Source organism: Mya arenaria, chromosome 11 (assembly GCF_026914265.1).
Source record: "Mya arenaria isolate MELC-2E11 chromosome 11, ASM2691426v1".
In the NCBI taxonomy this organism is placed as follows: Eukaryota; Metazoa; Mollusca; class Bivalvia; order Myida; family Myidae; genus Mya; species Mya arenaria.
The window spans coordinates 67,584,620-67,600,806 of record NC_069132.1 but is presented as its reverse complement, the minus strand read 5'-3'; the positions used below and the strand labels follow the sequence as shown (position 1 = coordinate 67,600,806).

At 35.3% G+C, this 16,187-nt stretch overlaps 1 protein-coding gene and 1 non-coding gene across 5 annotated transcripts in view; both read left to right on the top strand.

Annotated features, from left to right (window-relative positions):
• LOC128208797 (delta-like protein 1) overlaps positions 1-8,384 on the top strand; it is a 57,961-nt gene extending 49,577 nt beyond the window's left edge. For 3 of the 4 annotated variants that reach the window (XM_052912397.1, XM_052912398.1, XM_052912399.1), the window contains exons 11-12: positions 1,908-2,889; positions 5,239-8,384. In XM_052912397.1, coding sequence (XP_052768357.1) covers positions 1,908-2,889; positions 5,239-5,398 — 1,142 coding nt within the window. In that variant the 3' untranslated portion in view covers positions 5,399-8,384. Of the gene's footprint in view, positions 1-1,907; positions 2,955-2,984; positions 3,905-5,238 lie in introns of those variants that run through there. The other variant, XR_008256890.1, reaches the window with a different exon arrangement.
• A 4,418-nt stretch (positions 8,385-12,802) lies between these two features.
• On the top strand, positions 12,803-12,875 carry Trnaa-agc (transfer RNA alanine (anticodon AGC)). Its single transcript has one exon. It is a non-coding gene; the product is annotated as a tRNA-Ala (tRNA).
• The last annotated feature ends 3,312 nt before the right edge of the window (positions 12,876-16,187 follow it).

Below are 16,187 nucleotides of genomic sequence, written 5' to 3'. Positions count from 1 at the left end.
ATTCATTTTGACCATGGAGTAATTGCTAATGAAATATGGATGAGTTTGAACAATCAAGACGTAAAAAAACGTTGATCAATCCGAGCTGCTCTCTGCTTTACACCCCATAAGTTTGATAAAGCTCGGACAATATTTGCAAAAAAATACAGAAAATCACTTGACGGAACAGTTAGACCATACTCACCTAACTTACCGTTGGTAGTTATGGTTGAAAAACAGCCAAGTGCTTGATTTAATTATGTTCAGTCCGTTTTTTTTCTTCATAAGGGTTGCCTTACAATGATCCTGTTTTGTTAACCAGTCACCGGAAAGAGATTTCTAACTATTATACAATCAATTTAAGGGTACTTTCAATTTCTATGACTATTTTTTCCAGGCAATTGATCAGGTCGAATTTCCTCTATCATAATTTCGAGGACAGACGACAAAATAATTGTGTTTAAGTAGAAAAATACGGGATTATTAAGATCGATTCGTAATAAAGCCATTGTAAAAAAGCAACCGCCCATGTATGAAAAATATCCTCATATAGGTGACCTTTTTGCCGTCGTGTTAAGGATTAAACTGGTCACCGATTATAATAACGTCGGTAGTATAATTTCGGACATGACAACAGTTCGGATACCATTTGCATATTCAATTTCCAATGGTTTATAAAATGTTTCCACATTCAACACGTACAAAAGCACGTGCAAAAATCACGGCCAAACGCCAGTTAAGCAGAATTAAGCAAAAAATGCAACGATGCGTTTGAAGTGCTGGAGGCGAAATTTCGTTGTACAGGTTTCCAACATCTGTCGCAAACCCTTCGGTCAACTGTCAGATCGTCAAAACCTGCTAGCACTATAACAATTAATTCATCATATGTTGCAGGACATCAGAATATGAAGTGAACACGTGATGACTGTGTAATGCTTTTTTGTATCTTGTTCTGAAATTGAGTTCCATTGCTTGAAAGCTCCATGTAGCGTTCGCGGCAGTTTCAATAACCCTCGCTCGCAATAGACATCGATACAAAACTGTTTTATTGTGAAACGCTTTTATGAAGGACAACTTATTGATTAATTAGCTTTACAGGTTCATTTAATAAACTTCATATTTGTATTGATATTTACAAAGAGAACCGGCGAACGATCATTCAAATCTCCTCTCGTCTGAGTCGACACCAGCGTTTGATTAGGTTCTTCTCAGCCACGCTACGACCGCAGAAATTGATTCCAATTTCATCGCAGTTATTACCAAGAATTTTCTGGTCAATATGCGACTGGTAATAAAGTTGTGATTGATGTTATTTTATCAAATTATCGCAAAGGTACGAACAGTATCGTACAGACAATTACTGGGTACGAAGTAACTGCGAACGCATCGAGATCATCTTAACCCGGCCATTGCTGTATATAGTTTTTTTCTACAGACTAGGTAATCTCTGGAAATTGACTTTTGATGAGAGCGTTACAAATTAACGCAACCACATAAAACGATGGAAAAAGAGTTATTTTACTACTCGCGTGCTAAATAAGAGTAATTCCGTGATCACGAAGTTGAGTACAGGAACTTTCTCTGATTCAGACGGTGTCAGTCATCGCCTTGGCTAACGCGCGATTAGAATCAGAGATTTCGTGCGGGGGTTCTTTTGAATCTTCCTCAAAAAAGTCTACTAAAAACCTTGAATCTGTCAATGCTTACAGTTTAATTCCAGACAAAATGATGCTACCCCGCCGTGTAATCTACAAATGATTAAATACATGTCTCCTTAGACTCGATAAAAGCCTCCTTTCGTTATAAATATAAATACAAGCGTAATGTTTTGTGTATACATGTGATGTTTTTTGGTAGTGGTTTCAAGTTATATATAGTTTAAGTTATTGCAACACGTGATCCAAAACCTTGCATGTTTCTTCTTTCAGATGGCCGCTGCATCGACGAACTGAACGGTTACAAGTGCGTCTGTGAGCAGGGGTTTACCGGAAGTCTTTGCGAGGAAAACATTGATGATTGCAGCTCTAACAACCCGTGCTTAAATGGAGCAACGTGCATTGACAAAATTAACGGCCATGCGTGTCGCTGTGTGGCCGGATTCGTGGGGGAGCTTTGTGACACGAACGTTGACGATTGTGAAACACGCCCGTGTGCGAATGGCGGACTATGTGAGGATTTGGTGAACGATTTTAATTGCACGTGCAGGCCGGGGTATGCTGGGAAGTTCTGCACGATAGTCATAAACCCGTGTGAAAGTAGCCCTTGCCGAAATGGTGCAACATGTCGGCCGTCTATAAATAACTATCATTGTGAATGTGTGCCTGGCTTTACTGGAAAGAATTGTCAGTATTTGCCAGGTCAGATTGTAACGAGCACTACCCGGGACTTCTCCTCCGAGCAAGTTCGTACTACGACACCGTCGAATAAACAAGGAAATACAGCAATGCACCAGGAAGATCAAGATGAAGAATTCACCACCACGCAACTGTTGTTAATTGTGTGTTTGGGTGTTGGGATCCCCCTGTTGGCTATAATTATAGTTGTGACAATTCTGTTGTGTCGGCGTCGGCGACGCCCCGACACGCGAAAAGAGGAGGACGAAAATATTCAAAATTCCATAAACAATAAACTAAGGGAGTCCAAAATATTTACAACACTCCCTCAAAGCAGTTCCAACATTTCAAATTTAGCCAGTAAAGTGTCCAACCAGGACAGTGACTATAATTCATTGAAATCATTCAAAAGACCTAGTTCACAAATATACGTAGGTGATAAATATATAAATAAACAATTAATAAAGCCTTATAACACAGACTTACAAGTGCATTCAAAAACCAGTGACTATGAAAAACCAGCAAAATCCTACGAAAAGGAGAAAGTATCAATTGATCCTTCAAATTTAGATATCAGGTAAGCAAAACACTTATTGTTCTTTTGAATTACGAAATTGTTTACCTTCGACATGTTGGGGTGAGGTTAAACTTTCCTGGACATGTTGGGGTGAGGTTAAACTTTCCTTGACATGTTGGAGTGAAGTTTAACATTCTTTTAGTTGCTTGGGTGAGTTTTAACACTCTTTGACATGTTGGGGTAAAGTTAAACCTTCGTTGACATGTTGGGGTAATGTTTAAACTTCTTTGACAAGTTGGGTTGAAGTTAAACTTTCTTTGATATGATGGGGTGAGTTTTAACTTGGAAGTTTTACGGAAATTCACTCATCTGGCCGTATTCTATGGCTACTAGGTACTATTAAGATAAGGGTACACAATTTCACATACCACATAATTTACAACAAGAGTCAATCCACTTGATATTGGCAACATTTACCATAAAATTTAATAACGTAACCCCACCCGAGCATGCTAGGAAGATTAGGATCTAAATCTACTGCGTTGCAATTGTAAACAGAAAAGACCGGAATGCTAGAATCAAGGTAACGGCAGATTATTTATGCCTAGAAGTAGAGTACGTTTTTTTCCAGAAGTGACATTAACATGTTATAATATCGAGAGGTACAAAAATATCTGAGAAAACTGGGGCACAAGCATCACTGACACATTTCAAAACCGTTGCTGTATAGTCTGATTATTGCTGTTATGATCAAGCTACGCGTCTTAAGAACCGATAAAAACGAAGCAGTCATGGTTTTTTGATGATTCCTGATAAAAATGAGTTCCATATTTTGTTCATTAAATGGCTCGAGAGCCAAGGTATTGTTTGTTTTTATAGCTACTTACAACTGAAGAACTTAGCAAAGGGCCCTATGAGCGATGCTTGGCTTTCAACTTTGGACGCATGCTTTCAATTTATCCGCACTTACGTTGAATAATGAGTTTATGACTTTGAGAAAGCCTTTGACTTCCATAATCTACTTAGGCCTAAAATATACATTTGGTTCCGGTGGCCCGACCTTACATATATACGGAATAGGCGCCGACCCCACCGTTTGTATCCTGATTTTATAGTCAGTTGGTGAAAAAAAATGTTTTAAAAATAAATTGAAAAAATATTTGTATTAAAAAAAAACTAAGTGTGTGTTTTAATATGTAGTTTAAAACCTTTAAAGCTTTATACAGAAGATGATGACAATAATGTTCTTACATGAAGCCTAATAAAATAAATAAAAAACCCACCTACCATACCTGTATTTTTAAAGAATGTAACAATAACCAAACCTTTAAATTATTTGTTTGGCCTAAGGACTTCAACGGTAAATGCTTTCTGGAAAAAAAATCTTAAGAGATTTTTAAGTACACTTGTAAAATAAAATTTCTTCTTAATTATTTTTAATACAGAAATATGACTGAGTTTCTCTGACCATTCCATGGCGGTAATTCCACCACTAGTCGGTAAACCTTTTTTGATGCTGTTTGGAATGTTTTGGGGTGTCCGTGCGTCTGTGTCCCTCGTTCAGTGTCGTTTGGGCCTGATATATTTGATTGTTTGACTTCTGGGCTTGACCATGTAGTTTTCATTTATGATTTTTTTGTGCCAAATATTAAGAATCAGTGTTTATAACAAGTCGAAACTGCTCGTGAAAAAAGGTAAAGTTTTCATAAGTAATACATGTAGCTCTAGAAGAAAGTACTCTATTTTAATAACAAGTAAAACGCTCTGAAAGAAAGTCAATTTGCATTAAACATGTAAAATGCTCTTCAAAAATGTCAATATATGCATTCAACATGTGTTAACCGTTTGACATGGGATGTAAACGGGTCTTTGAGAACAAAGGCACGACACAGACATTCCGTATTATCAGAAAGTATTTCGTAGTACTACGGTAAACAAAGACATTTCGCGAATATTTGCACCGATAATCACTTTATCATCTGGTTTCGCAATGCCTGTATGTCACTTCTGGAAATTTTAGCAGGACAGCAGACGAATGAAAAACAGCTCATAACATTAATTTTCAGTCTATCAGTTTCTGGTTTATTTTCGATCGTAAATAATTTCTTTCCAAATTTTCCTGGAAACTTTTACCTTCGAATTTCTGAGCAGGGAATCTTCTTATCCATTATATAATCAATCTGAATTAAAAATCTACAGTCGTACCTCGTTGGCTCGAACTCCTAGGGACTGGGGGAAATACTTTGAGTCTCGGAAAATTCGAGCCAAGCGGAAATGCGTATATTCAGTATAAAGAAAACGGTAGCTAACGAAGAATTCGAGTCAACCGAGTTCGAGCCAATGGTGTATATGTATATGCAATAAGTGAATTTAAACATGTCCTAATGTTGGTTATTGTTCTATTTTCAGGGATTATCGCGGTTCACCAGATATCTGCTTTATTGACAAACAAAACAATAGAGACATTATCAATAGAAATTCCTTACTAATACTAGAGCCACAACTTCATCAAGAGCCACACCGTCACAGTAGCTACTATGGCGACGACGTTCTCGCGACGGAAGTCTAGTGACGTCATTGACTCCTTAGACAATCTTTAAAAACTGCAATATATTAAATTATTATAGAACTAGAAAAGGTGTATTTAAATGTATTTATTTCGAAAGAGATCTCGTTACTTTACCTGCCCTTTCGCGGAGCTACATATCGAGAAATACAGGCGGACTTTGAGTGTCGTCTGCCACATTGTCGTCTGCCCAACAAGTCCCACCTGTGCCTTTAGCGCGCGGCTCTCGGAAGTGTGGTTTTCGGAGTGACTATTCCAAAGAAAAAATGGCATCTTGTGCTGCACAAAACTATTTACTTGCAAAGGGGGATTCAACACTGTCTCGGGGAGAATTTGCGCATGCGCACACACGTGCATCATCACGTGATCGTCATGAAATGACGTCATCGTTGACACTTCACTGCGAGTCATTTTGACTAGTACAACATGTAAAATTTCGTCCAAATTCTGCTGTTATTTTATTTCAACAATGGGTATCGACTTCTCTTTATCATTAAACATTTGTGATTGTTTGGAGTTTCTGGTTTGAAGTTAGATTGTATTCATTCAATTTCATGTCTGGCCATATCAAATGCAAGTCACGATATCCATTGCTGATTCAAGATAAGAATGGAAAAAATTAACATTGCCATTTCATTATGCAAAATCAGCTTGTGTATAAAATCTCAAAAACTGAAGCTTTAGTGATTCTATGATAAATGCTGAAAGGAGATGAATTTCAGCCAATCATCATCGAGAAACTATTCACGCCATTTCGTCATCCGCCATTTTGAAATCCATAAGTGCTCAATAAAAAGTGGGACCGAGTAACCGGATCAGAGAGCTAGGAAAGCGTGGTGCAAGTTTGCACACAGACATGAACTAAGATGTGAATAAAACATGTACAAAAGACTGATCATTATACATAGTGCTTTGAGTGCAATTGACAAATGTAGTTAGCAAGGTTTTTGACAAGTAATGATGTTACCATATCGCTTCACTTACAAGTATAGCTTTATGAATATCGTTGTGTGAAATCTGGTCTTTTCATATAAATTTGTACATACATTTTGATCTGCATTTTTCTCGATAATGTATTGTATTGCTAAATTTGTACATGTACATGTTAATGATGAATGATGCGTTTTCATTGGTTAAAACCGAAAATTTTGGTATTTTTAAACACTGATGTCAAAATTGACTAAATTTTTGTAAGTTTAAAAAAAATCCACGAATCACCGAATATTATGTAACTGACGAACCATCTCAAGATATGTATAGTTCTAGTCTTTGAGTCAGAATTTATTTGGAAACGTATAAACGTATATTTGGAGATTGTCTGTATTTATAAATGCCAATGAGTGCTTAATGCTTCATATAATGACTTGATTTTGTATTGTCAGTATTCGCATCCTAGAATTTGTCTTACATAAATGAATGATTTTTTATTGATTTTTTGGAAACATTTTTTTTGCTTAAAATGCTTTGTAAAAACTAATTATTTTTTCTTACTTTTCTGAATTTGAATGACATTTTTACTGGCGATTTGTCTCAAATAGATAAGTCGACATCATTATGTATAGTTTGAAAGTTTCAGTAATTTATTTATAATTCATATGAAAAATAAATGTTTCATAAAAAATAGTCATAAGTCTGCTCTAAACAATCCAAAAGAAAATAACAGGGAAACAGTACAATGTGTGTGATCAAATATGTAAGACAAAATCGCTGGTCTTTAATATAGGGCATACGATTGTATCAAAATTGTTGAATATGCAGATTTTTGTAATTTGAAGTATTGTGTTTAAATGATTGAACTCCACAAAAAGTTGAGTAGAACTAATCAGTTGTGATTTATCTGCGCCCAGATTTGCATTTTGTTTCAGATTTCTGTTATTTGAACTGGATAATTTATTTTTATTTACGTTGGACATAGTGTTACAGGCTTTTCTGTCTAAAAAAAGTTGAGATTTAGGTATCATTAAATTTAATTTCTAGTTTATGCATGCAATTCTTTAAAACTGGGTTAATTATTAGACTTATTTGGTAATTTCTGCTGGAAATAAATGACTCGGCTAAATTTCTGAACACACGGCACGTTTTCTACTTTCATTCCATTTTCATCCGGGCAAATCCCGTTAAAAGTTGCGTCCAGTGTGCGGTTTTGTGTAGCTAATTTTTTGTAAGTGTCACAAAATAGTCAATTTATTTGTGTTTTGTGTTGTTTTTCATCATTTTCTTCATCTCAACATAAAGGTTCCTTCTTTTCTCACTATCATTTCTGTATTTGATATCAACAAGAGGAAGGATAAGAAATATTCATGAACAATTTTCAAATCATTTTATTTCTGCGGTATTATTTATTTATTATCAATCATTTTATGAAGGAAAATGAGTTGATTGCTATATTTTTAACTGACCTGGTATCGTTAGTCGAGTCTGAAGCACAGCGGTAGAATGTTTTAAAAAATATTTATTTCAATTTTAAAATTTTGGTTAAAAAGAACGTACTCTTCAATCAAGAGGATATTATTTAATTTTATTTCTTTAAATGCATGATATTAAGATTTGATTGTTCAACATGTGTTTTTTGCTTTAAGTTTGTTAAGGTTTAATTTTTAGTTCAGTTTGTTTAAATTGTTGAAGAAAGCACTTGTTTGAATGATCTTAAGTTAAAGTTAAAAGTTTATGTTCATATTTTGAGTTATTTAGAGCAATCGTTAACTTTATTTGTTAAGAATATAGCAAAAAACAACAATTCATGTTTTCCTTAAACGTACCACAGCTTCTGAACTTGCCTTCTGGCATGGTCATACGACTATGACGTCATTTTAACAATGAGTGACGTCATTACTATTGACCCTGTCAGATGGCGCTGTGTTAAACCGCCTGTGATGTCGTTGTATATAATTATTGTATTTATTGAAGAATGTTCCACATGTATATATAACTGTTACTGTTTACTGGTATTTCACAATATCATAAATTAAATAAAACAAGTCACATGTGACTATTTTTTCAATAAAACCCTCTGGTGTCATCCTTTCTCCCAGTGAATGAAAGAGTCGTATGTATAAAAAAAAGAATGACGTCAATGATGACGCAGGTGTTGGCCGACCAATCAACTTCTTGATACAATACAGACGAGCAAACAAGCTGCAAAACTATTTATAGCAACAAACACACGTGACAATAAGTCAGAGATCTCTAAATAAATTTTCTATATATTCCATTGTCATCTGACAGATTAGCTTTCAATATAACACCGGTTTCTAGTGCTTCATGGTCCCCAGTAATATATTTGGGGAGAAAGCTCCACTTGTGTACAAAACAGGAAACAAGGTTAGAAAATAAGTTACACGTTTCTCCTAAGAAAAATAAAATTGGTTTAACGTAACCACAGTGTGTTCAATAAAATGACAATATCCGGTGTACGAGGACAAACAATGGCGGTGAAAATGTCATCTATTAAATATAGATCGAGAAAATCCAGCATCTTTAGCCTGATTTTTAAAGCAGAAACCATTCAGCTTCAAAACCTATAAATATGGATGGTACCCAATGATCTGAAATGATATAACCATCACTGTTAATTAAAAGAAATACGGCATGTAACAATGAGTAGGCACTTCCGTATCGGTTTACTTTGCCCAACAGTGCTCACTGTTGACCGACATGTTGTGACCGGTTCACCGTTATAATTATGTGTCTATCTCCAGGGGCGTAGCTAGCACTCTATTTATGTGGATTCATAATTGTGCTTGGGGGTTTGGGGGCATGCCCCCTCAGTTAATTTTGAAAACAAATGCAATCTAGAGCATTCTGTGCGTTCTGAGATGCTTTATTTAGTATTGGAAAATGGACAGTTTTAGGATCATAAAGTAAAGTACGCATACTGCAACTTTGGCTGGGTTTTTTACGAGCACCACGAGCCAATTTGGGTTCACCAGAACGACACCATTTTTATTTTACCCAGGACATGGACTGGAAATTGTTTTGAGGAACATTATAGTTGGTCATCTTCCCAGATAAAGACTAAAGTGTTACAAGTCCATTGGTCAAGGGATTCAACTGGTCATTGAGCATCCGTTGTTGATTAACGTTAGATACATATCACACTTTCTTGATGTGTCAACCTGTCGGTGTCATCGCAAACTACGATACTTGGTGTGTAAGCTTATTTATACTGGCACTCGGGCCTTGCCCATTCGGTTAGGGCTCTGATAAGATTGTTAGTCATTTTATAGTTTTGAGCATAGTACACAGAAGGAATGCGACCCTGGTTAGAGCTTCTCTGGTTCTTTAACGTGCACCAGGTATAGCACCGTCACACGGGACACCCATTTCAGGTCCTTAGAAATTGTTGAGTGGTGCGGCGGGGAATCGTACCTGCGATTAACAGTCAAGTGTGTTACCATTAGACCACGGATCCGCCACACTACATTGCTTAAAACAAATCTTGCCACTTAAATCATCGGAATCAAACATAGCAGGGTTTACCGCGATTTTTACAACGATGCAATTTATTAGCGATATCTGAATACTAATAACCAAAAATCCCTTAAAGCTGCACTCTCACAGATTGAACGTTTTGACAACTTTTATTTATTTTTTGTCTTGGAACAAGCCAATGTTTGCGAAAATCCATGGAAACCAGTTATATAAGGCTGCTGACAAAAACTAGATCGCAGATTTTTATATTTAAGTTCAAAAATTGATGCTTTGGAACGGAAATATGAAAATCTCTGTTTTTTTGTCAGCAATTTTTGAACATTGGTTTGCAGCTATTTCCAAGACAAAAGATAATAATGATGTAAAAATGGCAAATCTGTGAGAGTGCAGCTTTAAATACACTTAAAGACGTGCTAGGGCGCATTGGTATCAGGTTATTATGCATCAAATGGACGCGGGAAGGCCCTTAAATTCTTAAACAACGTCAAATTGTGAAGAAAATGGATCACGTGATAACCTACCAATCTGGTCCTGCTTCAGTATCCATAAAACATATTCAGTGATTACTTAACTTTAGCCAATTTCAATAAAGTCAATGTAAATAAAGTATTTTAGAAAATCTTAAATTATTATATAACATGACAAATGAGATACTAAAACTAAGAAAGTGACTTAATTAAAGTTTTATGAATACCGGCTCAGACTGGTAATACTTGACTTAGGGTTGCCTTGTTTTAAATGAAGTATCTGTCGAAATTTCAACCACTCAAGAGAGATACAGACAGATAAACCCCTGAATCTGATTTTTATTTACCATTGAGATCATGTAAGATCTTAAGGATAATCAAGAGTCTTTAATTTCACTGTTTACCTCCGAGGTATCAGAAAATCAAAAACGAAAACAAGTAAATGTACGATTTTCTTCTCCCTTGTTGGTCCATTTATCGACCAACGATTTGGAGTTTGTTTGTATAGACTGAAATGATGGCCTATCATTACCGTTAATCAAATTATGAGTCAAATATTTAGGATGGAGCCGGGATTATGTTTGAATTTCAAACGACTGTTTCCCAAACAGACTGTTGTAAATGGGCTCCCGGAGCAAATATTCGCCACGGGATGAATACTATTCTATAAACAATTCGCCAATAAAGACCGGGCTTAATCGAGAACCATATGGCACGCTTTCTACATTTGACCTATTTTAAGATTTATTTCACAAAGAAAATCACTTACACTTACTAGAATCTTCTATACTCTTTTATTTCTCTTTAGGGGTGCATTCTGGTACATGTATGAGAATAAATGTATATTTTATTAAAGTATATCACAAAATTCACCAACACAATATAAGATGTATTTCCGGTCCGGGTTAAATTATTCAACCCGAGAGAACGTGCGGAAGCCGGCTGGCCGAGTTACTGTCGCGAAAGAATGATGCAGAAAATGCATTTTTGTAAGAATCATCACATAGTACCGCCATTATAAAGATGTATATTAATTCAAATATAATGAGTGTCTCATATAAAATTCATGTTTTTAAAGAATATTTATTTTCATTTTCAAATGCACCATGCCAGCCCGGTGGGCAAGAAGAATACAAGTATCTTCCATGACGTAAGATAGGTTCAGCCCGGCAACCGGAGCGTAGTTGTGGGGTTTTTTGCGGAAACGGGGTTTACCACGTATTTACAAAATATTTGCATCAACTTCTCTGGGGAGAAAAGTGTATTCCAACATTTGCCAGAAAATCTGGTCAATGATAAAATTATTAATCAATGTTACAATACTGAGCAATATTCATTAATGAAAATATAAACCGGTATTCAGTCGTATTAATTCGAATGATTTTTACAAGATTAGTATTATCCTAATACGTTAAGCACGCGTTACATATAAAGTGTGCCGTGGTAAGATTAAAATCTTAACCAAACGTAATAATACCAATATTTTGCAACTGGATTCATTTCGCCCCGTTAAGTTTCGACCTTATCCAGAATATAATCGGTTGGCTTTTGTTTACTTAATTTGATTAGGATCGATATGTAATATAGGATTAATTGCAAACTAATATCTTTAAAATCGGCAAGCTCAGTATTTTTCTTGACCTACGCCATACAATAACATAAAATCTTACCCTTTGAGGGAGTGGCAAGGCTAAAACAGCTGTTGATTTGTTCTTTCTATTATTATTTTTAAAATACATTTTGTATATATTTCCAAATTCAAAATTTAAGATGAAATGTGAAGTGGTTTGTTTTTTTTATATATAAAACTAGTGTATGCATGGGTGGAGCCATGATTTGGCATTAAAAGGAGCGTAACGTCGGACATGCGCCACCTCACTGCGGCCCGAACCAAAACCTATATGGTTTCGATGTGGTATGGGGAGTTGAGTCCCCCCCCCCCCCAGACAATGTTATGGCTATTTTAAGTCATAAATTTTGCATTATGGTGAACAATGTTTTCTCCGATATTAACATAAAAAAAGCGCACTTGGACAATTTGGAAGAGCGCGTGGCCGATTGCAACCCAAGCCTCACCCTACTAAACCCTCTAGTTGTATGATCGAGTCGTTTGTTTGCAAGTTAACTGAATACTTAGATCTATTTTACATAGTTTCATGCTAGACTCACTTGTAAAATGTTAGAAATATAAAATCTATTCACGATTAATATTGAATAACATCAACGTCAATAGCTGTTTGCATAAATGTATACATTAATCGGTTACACACAAGCCCGTATTATGCATGGACGATATGACTGCATTCAACTTTATAAAAAAAACTCTTTATTTTAACACAGCATTTATCCGGTAATTTTCTCTACAGAAGTGTTCAAACAATGGTCAAAACATTAACATTAGTTTTCCTGTTTATCAATCATAACAAACATAAACACCAAAATACTACTTCTCGCTAAGACTGAAACGGTGTCGCTGTATTTAATATTAGTATGCATCGCTTTCATCATCGGGGAATTAGCTCAAGTGGTAGAGCGCTCGCTTAGCATGTGAGAGGTACCGGGATCGATACCCGGATTCTCCAGATTTTTTTCCATTTTTTTTTGTGGAAATCTATATCAGTAGATCAGACATATTATTAAAACTAATTCACATCAAACATAATTTGTGATATTTCGTAAAACGCATGATAGCTCAATTGTATCCTGTATGATGCATTTGCAATAAATTCACCATGTTATTCCTCTTGCTTAAGGAATTTTAGCATAGAAGTATTTATAAACATAAACTTATTTATATTAGGGGTCAACTAAATAATATAATTTTATAGTATGGCACCACTTAAATATCATGAGGATGTGGGAAGGGGGGATCTCCCCCCCCCCCCCCATCCCCCACACACACTGAAGTTATTTAATGACTTTTTTTTTTATGAAATAAAATGGTTGAACAGAAATATGCATACAATATGCCAAATACTTCGGCGTAGTAGAATAAAATAAGTTTTTTTTCTTGAGCGATAACCTCGAGCTACGCCCACCTTCTCCCTACTGTCTAATCATGGACATGACCTAGTGCAAAGGGCTTAATTTCAATGAAAGTGGTTAAAATAATCATTTTTTTTTTCAAAGTCACTTTACAAAAGAAAGAGAATTTGACAGTTTGACAATTGATATGAAATTTATTTTATAAGTTTAGAAACTTTGTATTTAAGCATTTTAAATGAGTGGAAATAAAGTGAAAATGACAACACCTCTAGAAACTTTCGATAATATTGAATAGTAAGTGCATACCTCTTTGAATTGTGAGAGGAGCACACTTATGTCCCTATCTTTTCTACATACATGTACGCAGCTATTTTCGCGCCTGTACTACCAACGTGTCCGTGCGCGTGATACAAAGATACGGAGAAGAGATTTTGCATAGCAAATTTGCCAAGAAAGCAGCCTTGTTTTCATATTTAATGTCTTATTGTCAGAGATAAGCATTATCTGAGATGTTCTCAAGAAAAATGAAAAACTTTTCATCAGCCAGATAAACCTTAGGATCGCTTATCATAACGATCTCACAGCGGTACAGGTCACGCAATGAAGCGGGCTTTTTCATCATCATCATCATCATCATCATCATCATCATCATCATCATCATCATCATCATCATCATCATCATTATCATCATCATCAACAACATCATCATCATCATCGTCATCGTCATCGTCGTCGTCGTATCGTCATCGTCATCATCATCATCATCATCATCATCATCATCATCATCATCATCATCATCATCATCATCATCATCATCATCATCATCAGCAGCAGCAGCAGCAGCAGCATCAACATCATCATCAGCAGCAGCAGCAGCATCAACATCATCGTCATCACCATCATCATCATCATCATCATCATCATCATCGTCGTCGTCGTCGTCATCATCATCATTATCATTATCATCAACGTAATCGTCGTCGTCATCAACTCCCCCACCCCACACACACACACACATTGAATTAAAGCAGATCCTAACAAAGCTGTTATAAAGACCCTTAAAGTTCTTTGAGAACGCGTGCACTATTTAATGTAAAGGGCACTTCATATACTACAATGTCACACATCCATTGTTAATTAACATGGGCGAAGTACCTACTTTGGGTGATAGAATGGAGTGCTTCAATACTTTTCTTAAGTAGTTAAAGTTTCCTTATATTGCTATAACTTCAGTAAGGATGTATAGTAGACACGCCCGGAAGTCAACAGTTCAAGTATAAACACTGATTAAAGGGACTAGACACTAGATGGTTCAAAATCAGCAAATACCGTATTTCCTCAAAACAAGCATAGAACTGTCAATGGAAGCTAGTAGGAGGCCGATAAAACATCACTTTTTAATACATGGTTAAAATAATGAAGGCAACAATCATGTTGCTGTCTCATCTGTGTTTCCCTTATTAAAAAAAACGCATACTGGTTTCCCAGTTAAAATCATATCTGTGTATATGAGTACAGATAAATATACCGACACTATTTTTAAACTTACTGGGATTTAAGTGGTAGACAACCCTTGTAAATTTCGAGTTGGAAAAATGCGCAAAGACTGCGAAATATGCATGTGTGGTAAGCGATGTGATACATCAGTAAGTAAGATTCAATGCGTTGTACACAACAATATCAATTTTATGTAAGTTCAAGTTTGACAGTTTTCTGTTATTTTAGCAATTGTATCATCTGGTGTCTAGCACCTTTAAAGGTACCAAGCAAAACATTGCATGGAATAAATAAATAGTCATACTTACCACATTATGATGACCAAATGTTGCATAATAACAAGTGATATCATGTTAAGAATGTCGATTTACAGCAACTACACTTGCATCTGTTTTATTTATAAAAGCTTTTGACATCACAATCATGCAGTCAAACAAGATTTACTTTTTTTTTCTAAAATAAAATAAACTAATATCAACGAAAGAAAAAGGAATATGGGTTGTAGAAAGGTGTTTCGATTATCTACAAACTTCATTGTTATGGTGTAATAGATTGTACAATTTTATAAATATATACATTTTAATAAATTGCACAGTGCAATATTTTGATTAGAACTAGTACGACAACATATTGAACTCAATTCACTTTAATAAATAAGAGACGGTATTAGATGCAAGTCAAATCACTGTGTTTTATTGACCGAGCTTTAACACTAGATTTTCGCATCAGAAGTTTGGGGCCACGGTATATCTGAACCCATTGAAATATTTCATTGAACTTTTATAAATGTGTCACTCTGCCCTCTGTATCTAAACTGAGCAAACATTTAAAAAAAGAAGATAACTTTGCAACTTTAAATCGGTTTAATGCACATAATGTAACCCAATATAATTAACTGCTAAACGAAAATTACACAAGTTATGTGCTGATTTTGAATGGGGAAATTCGCTAAATAACAAACCTCATGTATAATACAAGTTAATGCGAAATTGTGGTAATGTAGATGTGTTTTATCTTTTAGTGATAAATTGTCCGTCCGGGGAAAGCAATATCTTTCACATTTTATGCAAATCTATTTCAATAAATTATTTTATCAAGTACATCTAAACAAGATCTACCAGACTTTCATTTTCAATTATCTCTCTATGTCTAATGCTAAGGCAAATGCAATCTTCAAGAAATTCTCAAGCAAATTTTTATTTAAATTAATGTCTTTGGAAGTAAAATCTAACGGTTGAGGATGCGTTTTTTATTCAAGAACCAATCAACCAATAAATGTTAATGAATACCCACAAATCGATGGTTGCTGATAATGTTTTCTTGGCAACGTCAGGGGATTTTTTCAAGGCATGTCTGATATGTAAATCTATTAAATTTTATTATCAGATTGATAATTGTGAAGCTCAATGTTT